The sequence below is a fragment of the Podarcis bocagei genome (genome assembly GCF_964188305.1).
Source record: "Podarcis bocagei genome assembly, chromosome: 2".
In the NCBI taxonomy this organism is placed as follows: domain Eukaryota; kingdom Metazoa; phylum Chordata; class Lepidosauria; order Squamata; family Lacertidae; genus Podarcis; species Podarcis bocagei.
The window spans coordinates 48276116-48297238 of NC_138126.1; the positions used below are offsets into that span (position 1 = coordinate 48276116).

Here is a 21123-nt window from a genome sequence, read left to right on the forward strand (position 1 = left end):
GGCTCCAGCTTTCTTAAGCTGGGTTTCCAGCCTCAGTCAGTTGCTGGAAACATTTGTCATTCCTGGCCAGACCTTGCTGCTTCTTGCTTCCCATGACATTGGACCCTCGGCTTTCTTGACTTCTGGGTTGTCTGACTACGTGAACTAAGATGCTCTGGACCTTAGGACTGGACTGAACGTGGAGACACTATCTCCAGGCAAGTACCCAACCCCTCCCTGAGACTCAGCTGGTTGGCTGGCTTCTCCCTCCACTGAGCTCCACCATGGCTGGCAGCACAAGACTATGACACTGGAGACTGATGGTCCAATGACATTGGGGGGGGGGACTACTTGTTCTCCATTATTGATCTAAGGGTGCAATAATGTTATTGCTTCCGGACTTTTGGCAGCAAACATTATTAGCTTGAAGCCAACCAGGGATTGCCCCTTGTAAATTTGGACAGTAAGTATAGATTCAGCCAACCCCAAGCTTTTCCATAGGTTCCTTAGACTCCCGTTCCCTAGGCCAACTCATCTTCAGAGTGGACTTTGATGGTGGTGGTTTTTTCCCCTCCTGCAACGTTGGTACCAGGATAGTTCTATGCTTAGGATGCCTTCATCTGCCCCGGCTGCAACAAAACATTTCTCACCCATATTGGTATCTACAGCCACAGCAGTTGCTGTAACTCTCCACCGTCTGACATTACCCCTGAAGGCTCACTCATCCTTTGTCTCCCAAGACAGACGGATGCCAACAATAATATAATTTTTTTGGGGGGTGTCCGTGACAATTTGTTTTATTTCTGTTAATAGTAATGATAAATGCACATGCCACTTAATACCAAAATAAGCTTTTAAGTAGTTTCCAAGTATAAAAACCAATTACAGTAACGTTAAACTATAAAAACCCATAATTAAAAGATGTAATCAAACAGTCCCATTAAAACAACACAAGTACTGTAATTAAAACAGGTCAGGAGATCAATTGGGACTACAAAAGCCCCCACACACACAGAGAGAGAGGGGGGGGGGCTAGGGACAAGGGAAGTTTGCTTGAATCCACTTATGCAACCAGTCTCATAAAGTGCCAGGCACTGAGCAAAAGGAATAAGCCCAGTAAGCATAGCACAGGTTTATTGAGCCAAGAACAATGCTCTGTTACACCTGCCAACTTCTGATGCATTGATATGTCATTATTATTACTATTTATGTTAGCAACTAAATAAAAAATAGTAGTAAAACGATCATTAGTATCCAAGGGCGAGATACAAATTAAAAATATCCAATGGAATACGGCATATTTTGTATTCCAGTCTCCTCCCTGCACACACCAAATTTCCATTTAAAGTTCATGTCGCTCTGCCTTCATATTTCTCCCAGGCTGAAGTACCGCTTGTCATGTTTTGTGCTTTCCTTTTGTCACGTATGCTCCCATCTCCCTCTATTTGTCTATTCCTGGAACACTCACATCTGTGCTTTCATTGTTGCTTGTGCCTTGACCCCAGCGCTATTTTGGAAGACTAAGATTTGCCACCTAAATGGAACTGATGAAAACCTGCCAGAGCCACTGCTCATTTGCATTTGCAGTGTACGACAAAATATAGAACTGGAGCTGGGGTGCCAGTTCAGAATACACCAAATGGGCATTTTCTTGAACGTCCCCCATTCCCCCACCCCCTGAGCAGCCTATCTCCAGAAGATCCCTACCCCCTTCCTGTTTAGCTGTTGCTAGAGAAGCAATCTGTGCCACATTTCTCTTATCTCTCCCCCCAGACTTCCTCTCTGCCTTGGAAAGGATCATCAGAATAATTGCCAGGTGGCTAGAGAACTAGCAGCTGTTGCCCTTGGAAATTCCCTATTGACTTCCCACTTCTGCTCTGAGCTTCCCTCATGTGGCTTTGGGCTTCTCTACTTTTTCTTTCCTTCTCAGGATTTCTGTTTCGGGGACAAACAGTCACAGAAGAAGGGCCCTGCTGGATTAGGCCCGAAGCCTGCCTATCTCATCAGTCCCAGGCAGCATATTCAGGGATTGGCATGAATGATGGGAGTTGTAGTCCAACATCATCTGGAGGTCTACAGGTTCGCCACCCCTTCTTTACCATTTCCCCTTTGGGGGGGGTCTATGAATCTAGCCATGAGTGTGGAAGGGACACAGACACTTGCCCTAGCTCACAAACCTCTTGCATGTCATTCTGGAGGTTGTTTCATGCAGGTGTATAGCTAGGGGCTGGCTAGGTTGGCTCCCGCCCAGGGATGTGTGCAAAACTTGTGACTCTCCACTCTTGCTAGGAGTCCGTCCACCCATCTGCACGCTCTCCAGGCCTCTCCTCCTTTGCTCTGGGCAGCAGGGCAAGGCACACAGGCTCCTCTGGGTGCCTTGGCAGATGAGGTTGCAGGCATGGACCATCCCAGCAGTACTGCGGGGGCTCCTCCCCAGTTGGCCAGTGGCACTATTAGAAGAGTGAAATTTTGAGTTTCTGCTCCATGGTCTCCCCTGGCTTCAGAGCTGCCAATACATCTCCTTGCCAAGGGTGCAAAGAAGCCTCTGGTCTCATGCTAGGAATTTCCCATAGTCCTCTCTGGAGGTCCTCTTAAGAGTAGGAGTAGTGGTGTTACCAAGTTTTTATCCCTGCCCCACCACATTGCCCTGATTGTTCACTCCCTCTCCTCTGCTACTCCAGGCAAAAGGGGTTCTGGGAGGAGGATGGAGACAAAGGGAATCAGTAGTAGTAGTAGTAGTAGTAGTAGTAGTATTTTATTTATTAATTATCATTAATTTATTGGATTTGAATTTATTGGATTTGAATTTATTGGATTTGAATTTATTGGATTTGAATTTATTTATTGAATTTATATACCGCCCCATACCTGGGGTCTCAGGGTGGTTCACAGAATAAAATCAAGATATAAAACCACAAAATACCTAATACTGTAAAAAGAAAAACCCATTTCTTCCCTTCTTGCTGACTGGATAGTAGAGGAGAACTGGATCCCTTTTAAAGCATTAGATTGGGTACAGTTGTGTACAATCTCATAGGGGACACTTTTATAGAGAAGTGGATTGCTCCAAAATCTTAGTTGGGAGGCACATTCCCACTCCCTTATCTGCAATCCTCATCTGGGGGGGGGGGCATCATGCGTTTAAGAGCGTTGTGGCAAACCAACAGTTTTGAATGCAGAGAATTGTTGTGGACCTGAAAGCAGACACACACACACAAAATATGGGGTGGGTCAGCATTTCTTATGAGGTGCAAGAGCACATCAACCAGTTCCTTATTAAGTCTTCTTATCGAACTTTGCTGTGAACGTTTCCGTAAATAAGGAACTCGGAACAAACTTCAGTTTTGTATTCTCCCATGAGGTTCAAGAAGAAGCGTAGTCAATTGTGGAAGTTGGCTCTAAATTCAGGTAATCCCCTATGGCAAAAAGTTGAGTTCCTCAGCAACAGATGTTAGTCCCAAAAATAGAGAAGTTGAAGACCTGTGAAAGAAGCCAGTGACATGCACCTTAATTTGCATAGGAATCATGAAATATAAAGAGCTAAATTCCACTGGTTTTTGCAGACCAAGTGCTGAGTGAGAGAAGGACACCTCACTGCATTTTCTTTTGGCCCAGGTTTGAAAAGATGTTGTGCGTTTCTCTGTTTCTGCTTTTCTCTTTTCACGCAGCTCTGAGCCTTAAAATCTGCTCTTTCAACGTGAGGTCATTTGGAGAAGCCAAGCGAACAAGACCAGAAATCTTGGACGTCATTGTAGAGGTATGTTGTTCGCTCTACGGGATTAAATAAATACTCAGCTGAACGGAGGGACATTTTATCTAGCTCATCTTTCAGGGTATTTTATCTTCACACAGCCAAGTCCTGCTAATGAATGGCTGAGCATTAATAAATCTGCTGTGTTCCTAACAGCGGAAGAATCAATTTGCAGACCTGCAGCCATATGTTCAGCAAGATTTATTTACACATTAAATCTAGCAGAAATACAATGCTGAATGCTGTTTCAGATGAACATGAGGGATTATGGGAACATTTGGATGGGCAAGAAAAATTGTCCCCTTCTCATCTAGAGTCTCATCAGACGTTGCTTCGTTACTAGCATGCTTAATTTGTTTAATCACCACTATGAAGTACTCTGGTCTCATTAAGGAGGAATTACAATCACAAAATAAGTTGGACCCTTGCAGACAAAAGTGATTGTATTATAAACACCTTCCGAGTGATTTAAGCACTTTGGTGCCATTCCAAAACCTGTGCATCGGATGCTTGTAAACAAGAACAATACATCACCTTTGCATTGCAACGAGCTCTGCTTGAAGCCATTTAGTGCTTCTAAAGTGTACAAGAAGACGTACAAATGCAACTGCTGTTCTGAATCCTTCGTCTCCCAGCAAATTATGAACTTCAAGTATTTTGTTTGACAGTGACAAAATGAGGGCACACGCAGCGTTTCGTGACTTGACTATTTCTGTATCTGCTTGCAGACTCATTTCTGTAATTTTATTTTATTTTTAAAAAGTGGCCCAAAATGCTAATTTGGCTGAGTGGCTTTAAACCAGTGATTCAGCACACAATACATGAATGCTAAATTCAAGTCAGCAATTCAGATGCCTCTATGGATCTTCTGCCACCATTACAGCTATAGTTTGTCCTTTAAACATAGGAACACAGAAAGCTGCCATATACTGAGACAGGTAATTGGTCCAGCCAGTTTAGTATTGTCTGACTGAGAGAGGATCTCCAGGATTTTAGAGAGGAGTTCCAGCCCTACTTGGAGATGCTGGGGGTTGATCTGGAGACTTTCCACAGTCCTCTGTCATGGACCATCATCCTTCCCCAAATGAAGCCTGCCAATAGCTTCATACTGGAACATGCACAAGTTTACTCAGAGTAGACCCATTGAAGTTAATGAACATGTCTAAGATAGGTTGATTGATTCCAGGGCTTGCTTTTAAGCTAAATGCATTATTCTTCCCTGACTCTATATTTAATGTTTCCCCTCCCTCCAAAGAGCTCAGGACAACATGGACAGGGGTGTCTCTCTCCTCATCCCCTACATTATCTTTGTCAATGTTTCAACTTTATATGTACTTTCTATGTCTATTCAGGAGTTCCACTGAGTTCAATGCGGCCTATTCCCCAGGTACAAGGGCATTGGGTTGCAGACTTATTTTATTCACGTCCTGTCTTTTCATTGGGGGGGGGTCACAAGGTGGCTTGCAATCACACAAGAGGACAATAAAATAATATTAAAGACAACATGATGTCCTTGCAAAATGCATATTGATAAAGCAGCAGAAACACAGCATATAGCACAACATCAAAACAGCAGTAGAGGAACATAGCAGAAAAGATTGAGCTAGCCGTAAAGCAATTTTTATCCTCATACCAATTCTTTGGCTGAGAGATAGTGACTGTCCCAAGTTCAGCCAGTAAGTTTTACAGTGGTACCTTGGGTTAAGAACTTAATTCGTTCTGGAGGTCTGCTCTTAACCTGAAACAGTCCTTAACCTGAGGTACCACTTTAGCTAATGGGGCCTCCCGCTGCTGCTGCTGCTGCTGCTGCTGCTGCTGCTGCTGCTGCAGTGCCACCGCTGCACAATTTCTGTTCTCATCCTGAAGCAAAATTCTTAACCCGAGGTACTATTTCTGGGTTAGTGGAGTCTGTAACCTGAAGCGTATGTAACCCGAGGTACCACTGTATTGTGGAGCAGCATATTAAACTGGGACTCCCCCACTCCACTTCAGTCTAAATCCGGGACACTAGCCACCATGTGCTGTTTTAATGTGATAACAAGCCAAATAAAGGGTGTTTTCAAATGTTTCAAAGAAGCACCCTGGCAGTCTGGTTGCACCTGACCTGGTAGACTTCATTCTCCAAATATTTTGCCAAAAGACTCCATCTCACTTTGGTTGTTTCTGCAAGAAAGAGAGAAGGTTTGGGCACCTCAGCTGAGTGCCTGTATAGCTGAACTCTCCCCATAAGAAACCCATCTCAGCTTATTGCCGCCTCATTTAGTGTTGGGGCATTTTGTCGATATCATCTTGTGTTTATATTTTTGAGGTGGGGTGTTGTTTTTAAAAAGCTTTTACTGTGTAAGCCACCTTGAAGTTCTGCTTCGAAGAGCAGCCTATAAATTGTTTGAATAAATGAATGAAATTATGACAATGTTTTTAGATGTTCTTAATGTTTTGAACTGTTTTAATAGGTCTTTATTCGTTTTTAATTTTAGTCTTCCACCCATTATTTTCCATGGCTTCACAACAGATGTGAACACCAGCAAATCAAATACTGCCTCAGCCACTAGCTTTGAGATATCTGGAATTCTAGAATACACAAGACATTAATTGGCTTTGCCTCTCTCTAAATCCCTTCATCTATCAAGAACAGTGGCCTGCAGATGGGCTGTACACTTTCTAAACTTTTTTTTCATGTACCACATAACTGTTCCCACATTTATCCACCTTTTTAAAGAAGAGTTGGGGGGATTTGCACAAAAGTGCTCTGGAAAATGGGGGAGCAAAATCACTGAGGGATCAGCTAATCAGTGCCATACACAGACAGTTTGTTTCAAACTTGCAGAAACAGTCTTTTTCATAGTATGGATTTGGAAAAGGATAGATGTGTTTGGACTGAACTTAGTGAGAGTGCTTCCAGAATATTGCTGCTACTCTCAGAATTTTGCTTCTGTCTTCCCTCTAACTCAGGAGCTCTCTAGTACAGGAGCTGAAAGACCAGGAATTTTTTTGAAGCCCATTTCTGATAGGTGAAATGTTCAGGAGGCATGCAAAGCCTGTTCATTCTGGGAATTCCAAGTGTGTCAAATAAAGCATTCTTAAGAATGTTCTTTCTTTCCTCCTGCAGGTTATTTCTCAGTGTGACATCATGCTTCTGATGGAAATAAAGGACAACAGCAACAGGCTATGCCCCTTCCTCTTAGAGAAATTGAATGGGTAAGATGTGAATGTCAAATTTATTAAAATATGCAGGGTCAGATCAAGGGTTTTTTGGAGTTGGTGTCTTGGGCAAAAAGCTTTCAGTGGGCCCACTTCACAGCTGGCCCACCTCCTTGCTACTGCCATCGCTGTTCATTAGGGTCTGGTGGCCCATGAGACAGGATGAGGCAGCCTCCTTTGGTGGTAGATTGCTACAAGGCAAAGCAGTGGTAGTTTCTGGTGAGATCTCACAAGATCTCTTCAGAATCCACCGCAGCTTCATGGGCACTGCTGCACGACCCAAGTAAGGGAGACTGGCAGCGGTGGCACCAGCTTCCTGTTTCACCTCAGGTGACTAAACAGGATGTGACACCCAGTGGAGGACCTACAATTTTAGGGCCCTGAAGCTTGAACTGTCATGGAAGGCCCCTTCGCAACCAGCAACTAGGTCTGGATAAGCACTGTTGTCTTCTTCAATAGGGTTGCTCCACGACAGATCACCACACTCTCAAACTTTGTTGAGGTGTATATACAACAAAAAAGTGAATCAATTTGAGTTGTGTGACTCAAATTGACATCACCAGTTGTGTTTTATGATTTTCCTGATTGTAAGTGAGCCGGAACTGGTCTGTGACCATAATAATAAAATTCATTTGTACACTAGTTAGGGCTGAGGATCTTCTTCTTTAGCAATCACTCGTAGCCGAGTAAGATTGTCTTCCATAAACATGGTTTTAACAGTGAATCCTTAAGTGACTGTGGAGGCCAATTCTGGATCCACATATCCTTCCACAGTGGGGACATAGGTTTCCGGGCAGGAGTTGATCATGGTGAGGGTTTGCCAAGCATGCCTTCCTCTTCGAGCTTTTCTCTCTTTCGCTCTGAGTTCAAGCATCTTCAAAGCCCATGACACCTTTGGCTGGGAATATTCCCTGCTATAAACCCCTGAGAACCACTGCCGGTCAATGAGGACAACACTGATCTCATTGAAAGGCAGCTTTCAATGTTTCTAAGTAGCAAAAGCTAGGAGTAGGAAGAGAAGGGCAAGTGGGCCCCTTCTGGGATGTAGGCCTCAGGAGGTGACCAACTATGGCAGAGGAGAGGAGAATCAATGCTGAAGGAGGCCTCCCCTTTTCAAGCATGCCATGGTGGATGCCTCCAATATGGTGGATTAATTCCTTAACTCACACTTCAGGCCCCCTCATGACACATTGTTTGGGAAATCACTGCACTAGCCCTCTTTCTCTGCCAGAGATGGGGAACCTGTGGGTCTTCTTAGACCACTCCCATCATCCCTGACCATTGGCCATGGTGGCTGGGGCTGATGGAAGATGGCGTCCAACAACATCTGGAGGACCACTGGTTCCCCTTCCCTATGGTATGATATTCCCCCCCGAAACATTATCCACGCTACAGACCATCCCACCTAGCAGAGCAGGAGAACCTTGGGATGGACTGTGTCAGGGCAGAAAGGGGATTTTGCTCAGATAGTTAAGCAGTGAGCTCCTCCACATGCCAGAGCCAGAAGCATTGGCCACTGTTTGTGTTTCACAATGCTGTGTGTGTTTCCTGTGTATTCTTTCAAATATATAAAAAATAATCATTTTTCTCCAGTCACTCGCAAGAAAAGTACAGTTATGTGGTCAGCAATCGGTTAGGAAGAAGGACCTATAAGGAACAATATGCTTTTTTCTACAGGTAAGTGCATTTTGCAACTTTCTGCATGTGGCATTCTTTGGAAACTGCAGGGAAATGAGCTGGTGCGTTAGCATTCAATTCCCAGTTTAGATTGTATATCTCTTGGGGCAAGGGACCTGTCTTTTGTATACTTATTACATTCTGTACTCTCTGATGATACTGGGTAATAAATAAGAATAAAAGACTCCTCTGGGGCATCTAGATTGGCTTGGCAGACTTGGGAGTGGTTATACTAGCTGTAATATTGGGGGCCTCTCCAGACACCCTTTTTATTGCACATTCGTGATGATTTGTGCTCACAGTGCTATTGGCGCATTCACACATGACTTGAAAGCATTGGATTTTGCAAGAGACTCCCACACTGAAACCAGAGAAACAACCCTTCCTTCCCCTTGGGAAAATGCCTATAGAGCACCCTGGAAGTGATGGCCTTATTGACCATTGACCATGGTGGCCCATTGGTCAAACAAGGATTTCTTCCAGTGCTACTCACTGTACAGAAGCAGTATTCATATTTCTTTCAGATATATGGATGTTATTGGATCCAAAGACTAGTATCTCCCATTTGCCTTTTTTCAATGAATAAGCAAAAACTAACTTGCAACAGATCTTCTCACCTGCAAAACTACTTTAAGTATCCTCACCAAGGGTAGCCTCCAGACGTTGGACTTCAGCTCCCAGGCAGCATGGTCAGTGGTCAGCAACGATGGGAGTCGTCGTACAACATCTTGAGGACACCACATTGGCTAACCTTGATCTGCACTAACATCCCCTTGTTGCATCACTTTTTGTTTTATATTGCCCTCTCACAGCATCTCACTGGCTTCATGGCATCCAAGCATTAAGCTCTGAACATTTCTCATATAGACATGCTTCCGTTTTTTAGGACTGTGGTGGGTTGATGCTTCTGTAAAAACAAAACAAAAAACAACCACCACCACATAACTCTGAACACATGATTTTCTGTTCCTGAAATGCATTTTCACCCCACTTATACAGCAGAACATGCAAGGATTTCATAGCTTCAGGCAGTTGTATTACTGAGCAAGAAAATTTGAGATTATGAAAACTAGCTTGCTTTTTTGCAGCATTTTCATTGTTCATTGTAGTCTTATCTATTAGCTGCCTTGTGGATCTTGGGACAGAAAGCCAGCCTATACATTTTTTTTTAAAAAAAGGTCTAAACTACTTTAGAGAGCTGATATTCTGTCTGTATGTTAATTCACACTTCAGATCGAAAATGGTGTCAGTGAAGCAAATCTATCAGTATCCCGATCTGCAGCCTGATGACGAAGATGCACTTTCCAGGGAGCCTTATGTTGTCTGGTTCTCTTCTCCAAAAACTGGTGAGACATTGCTGAGCGTGCACTATCCTCCTCCTGCGTCTTTCATAGCCCACAAGCAGAGATACAGGAAAAGGGTGAGCACTAGGGAAGCCCCAGATCTTTATTTTAGACTCCACTGATGAGCTCCAAATGGCAAGCCTTAATGTAGGGCCTGCTGTCTAGGCAGCTTATGGGGCCAAGCCTGCTTAGTTTCAGGAGTGGAAATGCATTATGGGCCTTCATGGGATTCTGTGAGCCACAGAGCACTCTTCAATCCCAATTTGGCTGAGGTTACTCTTCAGCTTCTTTAACTTCACGATTAATCCACCCTTGATTGCAGCCTTTTGTAGAACCACAAGCATAATCCAGAACTTGCCGCACGTTGACTTATTTGTGCTAAATTTAATTAAGGTCCTAAACATTAAATAAGTCAAGACTGTAAAACTCCAAGCACTTTGCAATGAGATCTGTTGACTTCAACATTTTCCAGCACTGCATAGCAGCTAGGCTTCTAAGCGTGATTAATGTCCTAGAGCTAGATAGCTGCACATAGAAAACATCTGAAGATAGGGTAGTAAGTAGCAAGAGGAATGCAGTGTGGCACATGATTTAAATGGTTGAATCCTAATTCTCATTAATATATTGAGGTTTAAAGGTCCATACAATAATGTGCAGGGCTGGGTCTACAAATTTTTCTGGAGGGGGCAAAAGTCTGCACTGCTACCACCCCTTCTCTTGCAGCTTCATGTAGTCTCCACCGCCATCACTGAGAGGACGACAGGGGCAGGCAAAGAGATGGGCCTTTCTAAGCAGCAGCAGCCTGCCAGACCATAAGGAGTCCACCAAACATGCACCAAGGTCATTGTGTACCCCTCTCTTTCTCCTGTGCCGCAGGGCAGGCTGCTGTTTTGCCGCTACCCCAATCTGCTGCCCAGGGCACATGCCCCCTTCCCCTCCCCTTGATCCAGACCTGGGAATATGCATATTTTGCAATGCTAACATGTCAACATCAAGATGTCCTTTTTCATCCCAGTTTTCAAATTGGATATAAGGATAGGATTCCCAACACACATCCTTGAATGGAAAAAGACCACATGCTGGTGAGAGCAGTTCCAATGCAAATACAAGACCCTCCAATATCCATGACCTGTAAAAGGCAATATAACTAATAAACATATTAGATCTGTCAGTTTTTCTAACCATGATGGGAGTGAGTTTTGGAAATGCTGATCATCTTGTTTTTCAATGTTTGCTTCTTAAGTGGTCAGGGAATTTGTGATAATCCCTCTGCACACAACACCTGAAATGGCTGTTCGGGAAATTGATGAACTCTATGATGTGTACTTAGATGTAAGACAACGCTTGAAGTCTGAGGTCAGTCACTGTTTCCTTGGTGTGTTTGTGCTAAAGTTGTGCTGAATATCACCCCACCCCACCCCTGTGAACATCGGAACTTAGAAAGCTGCCTCCTGCTGAGTCAGATCAATGGTCTATCTAGCTCAGCTTTCTCTGTGTTGACTGGCAGGAGCTGTCCAGGATTTCAGATGGGGGTCTCTCTCAGCCCTACCTAGAGACCAGGGATTGTGATCTTCCACATGCCAAGCAGAGGCTTTACCACTGAGCTACTGCACTTCTCCTAAAGCTCCTAGTCAAAGTGTGGCTTGGTTGTTCTGAGCAGCCCAGCCATGTTCCTGGAGACAGGATTACTACTGCCTGTCATCCGTACTAATGAATGAAGTCATTTCAGAATTTTATCTCTCCCTCTTCCTCATAATCACACACTATTAACTTCCTCTCCTTTTTCATTTCTCTGATACTCCCCATAGATCTCTTTGCACCTGAAGATCTATTGAGATAATTCTCATATGTAGTGGGCACACCCAGGGAAATTCATCAGTGGCTCTGTGAGCCAGTCTGATCTGGGTGCGCCTGCTGCCATGATAAGGCACCTTTGCTAAGAAGCTCAAAATAGATCACTTTACTTTCCTGATAATAAAAAGTGGTGGAAGAAGTTGTCATACCTTTCTGCCCTGCTTTCTGCAATCCTGTCTCTTCAAATTTGTCTTTTCACAATCTCCTGCCCCACCTTGTAGAATTTCATCTTCATGGGAGACTTCAACGCTGGCTGTGGCTATGTTGCGAAGAAACACTGGAAGAATATCAGACTGAGAAATCACACTGAATTTGTTTGGCTGATTGATGACAAAACTGACACAACGGTGAAAGCCAGCACCCGCTGCCCCTATGACAGGTAACAGCTGGTTTTAGAACCCTCTTGTGAACCCTCCCATCTAGAGCCTCTGCTAAGCTACCTATTATCTGCAGTGTTGGAAGAACTCTGCTGGTTACCTTAACAAAATGCATGTTGATTTACTACAGGTCGTTAATATTGTGAGGGGGGAAATGTGCACCTGGGCTATCTATGCATGGATAAATTATTGCATATTTGGTCTCTTACCTGTGTGACATCACATCCATCTATTCATCTATGGATAACCAATCTGTGACAAGTGCAAGAAATGGGCCTAGGCAGCTGGAGACTGTGGCTTTTCTGGACTGGAACAGATTGGCCAATCTAGCTTCCACTGTGCCATTATTTCTTAAGAACATACACTGGAATGTAAGAGTCCTGCCAAAAACCTATCAGAGTCCAGCATCTTGTTCTCTAAGCAGCCAACCAGATGCCTAAGGGAAACTCACAAGCAGGGCCTCACCACAACAGCGCTCTCCCCACTTACAATTCCTTTTTTAAAAAAAAAAAATATTTATTAAAGTTTCAGAAAAAGGAATTGCATTAAAGCAGAAAATGCAAAAATAAAAGTCAAAAACAAAAATACAAGAAAAATACAGAATAAATACACAGATAAAAAAAGAAAAAGAAAAATTCAACCTTTCCATATCTTACATTCATATCCTTGTTTCCCTGACCTCCTCATACCTCCCTTTTTTGTATTCCAATTCAGTTAATTAATTCAGCAATTTCTTTCCCTCCTTATTATCCTGATCTTTGATCTTAATATATTATAACATTAAATTTTTACCTATTTAAAAATCCAATTTTCCATATTCTTTTATATCATTACAGCTAGAAACCGCTTAACTTCATTCAAACATCATTCTAACATTCATTAATTTTGCAATACTTCTGTAAATAGTCTTTAAATTTCTTCCAATCTTCTTCCACCGACTCTTCTCCCTGGTCTCGGATTCTACCAGTCATTTCCGCCAATTCCATGTAGTCCATCACTTTCATCTGCCATTCTTCCAAAGTGGGTAAATCTTGTGTCTTCCAATACTTTGCGATGAGTATTCTTGCTGCTGTTGTAGCATACATAAAGAAATTTCTGTCCTTCTTTAACACCAATTGGCCGGCTATGCCCAGGAGAAAGGCCTCTTGTTTCTTCAAGAAGGTATATTTAAATACCTTTTTCAGTTCATTATATATCATTTCCCAGAAAGCCTTAATCCTTGGGCACGTCCACCAAAGGTGAAAGAATGTACCTTCAGTTTCTTTACATTTCCAACATTTATTATCGGGCAAATGATAGATTTTTGCAAGCTTGACTGGGGTTATGTACCACCTGTATATCATTTTCATAATATTTTCTCTTAAGGCATTACATGCCGTAAACTTCATACCTGTGGTCCATAACTGTTCCCAGTCAGCCATCATTATGTTATGTCCAATATCTTGTGCCCATTTAATCATTGCAGATTTCACTGTTTCATCCTGAGTATTCCATTTCAACAGCAAGTTATACATTTTTGACAAAGTCTTAGTTTTAGGTTCTAACAATTCTGTTTCCAATTTTGATTTTTCCACCTGGAAGCCGATTTTTTTGTCCAAATTGTATGCCTCCATTATCTGATAATAATGAAGCCAATCACGCACTTTGTCTTTTAGTTTTTCAAAACTCTGCAATTTCAATCTATCTTCCTCCCCACTTACAATTCCTGGCAGCAGGTATTCAGAGACATACTGCCTCCAGCAGTGCAGGGTGGAACATAGTCATCATGGTCATTCATTTGTCTAATCCTTTTTTAAAAGCCACACATGGTGTCTAAACAATGAAATCCATTGTTTATGTGACAGGGTGTGAAGGCATTCTTCCTATTCCTTGGCTCAGAAGAATAAAGCTATACCAATGCTATCTCAAGCCCTCAGTGAGTTAGGGACTTCCCCTGCGTGTGAAGACAGGCTCTGGCAGATTGAGCAGACGAGACCAATAGTGGGTCCAACAGTCAAGAAGGTGGTTTCTGCATATACTGTAGAGGAAAGTGAGCGGCAGACGGGGCTTGTCAACCTGGGAAGGTAGCTCATCTAGGAGAAGGAAAACTCTGATCCTAAACCTCCGCTGCCTTGTGGGACATCTTTGGGGGAAGAAAAGTCTGAGGGGTCAACGCTACACAAATCCAGAGAGGAGGCCCCAAGGTGGTTGGATGGTGTCTTGTACGCCTTCTTTTATTATTATTTTTTTAAAAAAAATTTATTGGTTTTTCCACTTTTATAAAGACAAAACACACACAAAAAAGACACAAGACAAGAACATGTATAAATTCAGAAAATCCTAGTTTCCTAACCCTATTCCCTGACTTCCCCCCCACACCCCCTCGTGCATCCCAATTCCCAAAATTGTGTCAGCAATTTGGTGTTTCTCCTCTTAACCATCTTATTACCTTTTTTATAAAGAAATATAGATTTTTCCTAAGTTGGACTCAAGTTCTCTTCCATCGATTTCTCATTTTGTCTTAATTAAAAGTCATATTAACTAAACCTAAAGGTCTTGAGTGTTTTTAAGATTCTCTTCTTCCCTCCCTCCCATCCCCGGTTTTTGTCCCTTCCCAATACATATCCAGAATAGCAGTTCTTAGCCTGGGTTCCTCACGTCCGAGGCTTTCAAGTCTCTTTCAGTCCCTCTCCGCCGGTCTTGTTGGTAGTCCTTTATGTCGGTCATCAAGTCTGGAAAAAGTTCTTTCGCCATCAAACCATATTCTCTTCCCACAAGGACATTTGAAAGCCACTGCTGAAAAATTTCCACAAATCCTGCATCTTCAAAGTCAAAGTCAGAATGGAGGCCCCAATCATATTTCTTTGTTTTAAGTTCCTGTGTTCCATAGACTCCCGGGACCTCCTCCTTCATCTTCTTCATCTTTCGCAGACTTGTGGTAGATGTAATCCAAAAGTCTCCTTGCTTGTATTCCACAGATGTCGGCTTTTGGTTGTTACTTCCCAGCTTTACTTTCTCTTTTTCTTGTTTAGTCTCTTCCACCTCTTTAGATATCAGTTCCCATTCAGCTGTGGATTCTTTCTCATTCAGGTCCTCAATACATACAGCAGAGCTGCCTGTTCCAGAAGTCAAGGTCATAAGTTGTTTATTCATAGCCAAGCTCTGCTCTTGTAGAATTCCCACCAATTGAAACATCCTTTCGATTTCCACTAGTAACTTTCCATCCACAGCCATTGTATCCATTGTAGTTTCACAGAATTCCCCCTAGGGGGAATCTGGTTACTTATTAGTCTTTTCTCCAACAATCCTTTAACTTAAGTCCAGAGGGATCTTAAATAGCAATTTTTCCACTCTAAACTGCCTGCTTGACAGCTTTGACAGCTGTCAAACTCCGCAGCTCTTACACAGGCACAGAGACAGGACGCTCCCGGGCCCGGGAGGGGGGGTTGTTTAAAGCAAAAAGAAGGCTTCCCAGTCTCCACTCTCCAGCTCAAAATTTCTTTTAACTAAATCTTGGAAGTTAGTGTCCTTTTTAACTCACCCCTCCAAGGGTAGGCTCTCCAGCTTAGCACTTTGTCGTTGCTTAGATCGTCTGCAAGGGGGGGGTGCGGACTTCCTTTTAGCACACCCCCCGGTCGTCTCCAATTCAGGGTAATGTTTTTAAGATCCAATTCCGTCTTACTCACGGGTTCTTTCTTTTCAGTCCAAATTTCAAGGAAGGAAGTCAGCGCTCTCCGGTCATGGCTCGCGGCTTCACTCCACCGAGGTAGCGATCGACTCTCAGTGCCACGCCGCCCTCCGTATCCTCTCCGCAGCCTTTAAAAAGGCTCTTCGTGGATCGGGGGCGCTTAAGGCACCCGCCGAGTCTTCAGTCCGCAGGCTTCCGCGCCTGCGGTTTTTAAGGGTCCCCGCGTCGCCGGCGCGGCAAAGACCCGTCCTCGGTTGAGCCGATTCCCTCCGCAGCTCGGAGGGAATCCGCCATTTCCAAATCGCGCCAACCCGGAAGTCCCCTTGTACGCCTTCTTTTAGTAGCTCCTGCAACCAAGCTGATGCCCAAAGTATTGCTCTACTTTCCTTTGGACCACATCAGCGAGGCTGAGGTGGGGGTCTTGACGCCTGGGCAGCCCAGACCGCCATACACACTGCCCAGGTTTAGGCCTCAGGAGGTCACTTTGGTCTGCTAACACAGCGATTTGACTTCACCCCAAGAAGCACACTCCATTGTCTCTCGAGACAGATGCCAACAATTACCAAGGCACAATGGGCTTCATAGAGAAAAGTTTTTCTTCCTCCCTTACAACACTAGAATTCATGGAGCTCCAATGGAGCTGAATATTGGAAGATGTGGGACAGATAAAAAAATGTACTGTTTCACAGCTCATAGGCTATGGAACTCGCTCCCATAAGAGGCAATGATTGCCACCAACTTGGATGGCTTTAAGAGGATTGGGCAAATTCATGGGGAATAAGCCTATCCACAGCTGCTAGCCAGGATGACTATGCTCTACCTCCACAGTGCTTCTAATTGCCAGTTGCTGGAAACTGCAGGAGGGGAGAGCACTCTTGGGCTTGCAGATTTCCCACAGGTATCTAGGTGGCTACTGTGAGAATATGATACTGGGCTAAAAGGGCCATTGGCCTGATCCTGCATGCTCGTCTTATGTTCTTATATGTAATATTGTGTGAACTTGAATGCCACCTCCTCATACTTCATACCTTCCTTGTTGCACACGTTTTAATTCATTATATTCCATCATTCTTGCACATCCTACTGCGCTATGCAAGAAAAAAAGAATGAGAACAACTGAAACCATTCTAAAATATTTAAAAGTCTACAAAAGAGTCAGAATGTTGCATCAGTGATCCGGGGATGCAGGGAAACAGGTTAGCCACGACTGTGATCCCCCACTGAGAGGCAGTAAGGGCAAGTTAATTGCAGCGTTTGCGACAGAACCATTCCTGGGTTGCACGTTGTCTTCCTCCCTGTGCAAGCCCTTTGGTTGATTTCCAGACAGAAAACTTTTGACCTCCATGAAGTCTGCCAGGATAATCACCTGAACATACTGATGCTCATGATGAGCTCATTCCCTGCTGTTGGCACAGCACTTTCCCTCCTTCTGCCCACGCTGTTACCCTTGGCAAGATCACCTCGCTCCCTTGTTCCCGAAACAGCTGGCAAGCAAGCGCTGTGTTAGATAGGAGTGTGCTTCTGAGTCACAATCCAGCCTCCTTTCCCAGCACTGTGTGTCAGGTAATGCCAGGATGATTAGTGATGTCTGAACATAGTCGTGTGAGGACGGGCAGTTTGGGAGAAAGAGAGAAATCACTTGGGGAAGCTCTTCTCTGGTTGTTTTTTGCACAAAGCACTGCACAAATGTGTCAGGTGGGTGGGTATCCCTGTGGCAGCCTACCTGCAGTGGAATGAACTTCACCCAGCTGAAAGCAAACATTCAATCCCTGAAGATCTCCAGAGGACTTCGCATTGCAGAATTAGATGGAGAAAAAGGCTGGTATCATTGGGTTAGTAACTGCATCCCTAAGCAGTGGTGAATTGGTGAGAGTCCCAAGGCCAAGATAGAGAGGCTGGAGGGGGGCCTTTTTGCTCCCCCCCCCTGGGCCTGAGGTTCCCCACCCATGATCTGAGATACACAGCTGGCTAACTTTCATGCTTCTCAGAATTTTGACTTACCAAGTAAGGCCTGACACCAGAACAACAAGAATATCAGAAGCAGTCCTAATAACGAGCACTTTCGCTTACCTGTATCTATGCAGCTCAACCAGAAATACTTGAGAACCCACTACGTTTGGGATAATTTTAATTGGTTATTCTTTTGTTTTTCCTATCTTTATGACTAATGGAAACTGATGCACTACTGAGGCACTTAAATTGCCATTTTCCATCGTCCTCTACCACCCACGGAAAGATGAAATAGCAACTAAGAGACAAGCTATTTGTGGATCAGCTTAATTGCTGGAGTTTGCAGGCAACTCTCCTTGCCTTACCTCTGGGTCGCTTGCGAATTCATCTTTCTGCTATCAAAACCCACCATGCTCCCTGCTCACCCTTTCTTTCTGACAGCAGCATATGTATTCTCTTCCTGCACAGCAGGCTAACACCCAGTGGTCTTGTTTTCGCCTCTTACAGGATTGTGCTCCGTGGGGATAAACTCATAAATGCTGTTGTGCCAGACTCAGCCGGCATCTTTGATTTTCAGAGGGCCTTTTCGATGACGGAAGCACAGGTTTGTGTAAGACAGGAAAAGTACACAAGCGGAGCGTTTTTGCGTTCTCGTCCTGCATCCGCCGGGGCTTGAGTCCACAGCTGCGCTGCGTCAAAACTGGGGAAGCAGACCAGAGAGAGAGGCAGGAAGCCAGTCGAGGGGAAACAAGCAGGTAGAGCCGAGAAGCAGGAAGAACCATGAGCGGAGAAATATAGGGAATCACATAACACAATTCCAGGCCCATCTGCACAGATCGACAGGTGTGTGCCATGTGTGCAGCCAACATGCTTCCAACACTTTACCCCCCACTGTGTTTGTCTACGCAAATCAGAGACCTGTGTGGATCAAGCTACGTAAACAGCTGGAGTAACACAACTCCAACGACTGAGGAGCCAAGAACATGATTTATGTAGTACCTGCAGCTGCATCAGTGGCTAAACCGTGAGCTGATAACAAAATACGCCATTTTAGAGCTGTACTTTGGCAGTCTTTAGATGAATGGCCTGCCAGTGTTTGAAAAAGAAAAGGTTCTGACCTCCTTTTTTACTCCTTTACATAATCCTCAGACCTTAGTTGGCACAAAAGAGTCTTTGAGAAAGAGTATTCTTGCAGAGTATTGCTGCTTTTATTCTTAAAAAGTCGTCCTCTCCAACCACAATCGAGATCGACAGCTTTTTACACACACCAAACTCAACCAGCTTTCTACCATCCAACCAACCCACACCCAACACTAACATTGACCACTCTGTATATACAGGTACAATTAGGTGAAAGGTTGCATGAGTCATTGTAGGCCGCTGACTCATGCTGACTTAGTCCTTTTAGCATTAAAGAAACAGCGGCCAATTTTTAGCTGTGACATGGCCCATGTGCTCTGTCAGCGAGTCCTGCCACTGATAGGGCACTCCAACTAGCCCCTCCCCCCTAGTGTCCCTGGGAGGAGATAGAGCTCAGTGGCATGCATGCAGAGGGGTCCAGTATAGTATAATTATAGAATCACAGAACTATAGAATTGGGAAAAGCCCTGAGGGTCATCTAGTCTAACCCCTTGCAATGCAGCTGTCCTATACGGGGATCAAACTTGCAACCTTGGCATTATGGGCACCATGCTTTAACCAACTGAGCTGTCCAAGAAGGACTAGGGGGGACTCTTGTCCTGAACCTGGAGAGCCACTGCCAGTCAGTGGGGACAATGCTGAGTTACAAAGACCAGTGGTCTGATCCTATGTTCCTATGCACACACAGCAGGAGTGTCTGCAGGGAGGGAGACTTTGTGCAGGCTGCTACACACACAAAGGAGCCCATGTGCATCTAGAATCCTGATTGTGCAGGGCACAGTGGCATAGTGTGGGTAGAGCCACGGGGCACTTACCCTGGGTGCAAAATTCTTAGGGGCACAAAATTTCAAAAGGAAATAAAAATATTAATAAAAAATAAATAGTGGACCCTCCTGCTAACACAGAATATCTCCCAATGTTCATGTGGATGGGCTGCGGAGAGGATTTGAGCTATGGCTGGTTGCTAGGGCGCCTTCTGCGTGGGCTTTAGAAACATGACCACTCTCCCTTGGCCATGGCTGCCACTTGGGTTGGCTGCCAAGCTATTGCCCCTTCACTCCAGCCTATTGGCAGGCAGTGCCAAGGATACTTGCCTTGCCCCAGACACTGGCAACCCATGCTATGCCACTGGAAGGATGTACAGATGGCAAGCATGGATCTAGGGTGTGATGTCATGGTCAGGACTACTCGGCACAGCCTTCTCACATATTGGCAGAATGCACAAGAAGTTTCCCCAAAGAAGGCTAATGTGACATGGGGAAACCCACACTAACACAGTGCATTGTGCTGCAGTATTCACGATCTATTCCCTGTGCTGTAATGTAGTAGAGCTCTCAGGTTGGTTGCATATTCCATATGTGTTCTTGTCGGACAGATGCATCCATAGCCTTCCTGAGCAATTTGGCTTTGGATGTTTGAAAGCATAGCAGCCAGATTTATTGGTGGCTTCCCTGGAATAAGGGCTATGCACCTCACTTAGGGGCTATCTTTGTGTGGCTTCATATAGCAACAAATGGCAATTACTCAACATAGTATGGCTTTTAAATATTTGTATGCAATGGACAGGGTGTCCAATTAATCCACCTATTGTGTCCCTTACTCTGCAGGCTTTAGCAGTGAGCGATCACTTTCCAGTAGAGTTCCAGCTGAGAGCCAGCAGACATTCCCCAAGACGAGCAAGAGCAAGCAATCATAGGCGCCTCTTGCAACAGGGCTAGACAAGAGACTGCTGTTCTCCGAAGAGAAAAGAAATTGGATGTATATTCACAAGAAAAGAGTGGGTTTAGTTTTTGACCTTTTCCTTGATGTATGTCGGCCTCCCATATGGCCTATGTCACCAAAAATATGCAAACCGAAACTATTTTTATTGTTAAAAGCATTCAAGGTTAAATAAAATAAATGAGCTAAAATTAACTTTGCCGTAACCTGAAAGACAAACGCAGTGAGGCAATCTGAATGCCTTAGCAATGTCTTCAGCAGGGGTTGTTTGGTGAAACAATTTGTTCAGAGTTGTTCGGCATCTCTGCCTGTTCCCAACTTCGGTCTTCTGGCCAAAGATATTTTACAATCAAGAACTCAGAAAGAAGCTACAGAAACACACTTTTTGCCATTGACTGACTCCAGTCTTGTAGGTGGGTGCATGCACACGGGCACACACACACACACACACACACACACACACAC

General features: G+C 44.3%; 1 protein-coding gene across 2 annotated transcripts; it reads left to right on the plus strand.

The window, feature by feature from the left end:
* The first annotated feature begins 1777 nt into the window (after nucleotides 1–1777).
* On the plus strand, nucleotides 1778–20853 carry DNASE1L3 (deoxyribonuclease 1L3). 2 transcript variants are annotated; one of them, XM_081180991.1, is made up of 9 exons: nucleotides 1778–2058; nucleotides 3648–3736; nucleotides 6840–6928; nucleotides 8525–8608; nucleotides 9842–9954; nucleotides 11195–11307; nucleotides 12027–12184; nucleotides 18307–18403; nucleotides 20547–20853. In XM_081180991.1, the coding sequence occupies exons 3-9, from the start codon at nucleotides 6861–6863 to the stop codon at nucleotides 20655–20657; spliced, it is 744 nt and encodes a 247-aa protein (XP_081037117.1). In that variant the 5' UTR covers nucleotides 1778–2058; nucleotides 3648–3736; nucleotides 6840–6860; the 3' UTR covers nucleotides 20658–20853. The 2 variants fall into 2 exon arrangements, with proteins under 2 accessions (XP_081037117.1, XP_081037116.1); XM_081180990.1 differs by lacking the exon at nucleotides 1778–2058 and adding an exon at nucleotides 2938–3387.
* The last annotated feature ends 270 nt before the right edge of the window (nucleotides 20854–21123 follow it).

Coding starts and splice junctions, on each gene's coding strand:
- DNASE1L3 (XM_081180990.1), top strand. CDS start 3,336: ATGAGGTTCAAGAAGAAGCGTAGTCAATTGTGGAAGTTGGCTCTAAAT. Junction 9,955..11,194: donor GTTCTCTTCTCCAAAAACTG/GTGAGACATTGC, acceptor TTGCTTCTTAAG/TGGTCAGGGAATTTGTGATA. Junction 12,185..18,306: donor ACCCGCTGCCCCTATGACAG/GTAACAGCTGGT, acceptor CGCCTCTTACAG/GATTGTGCTCCGTGGGGATA.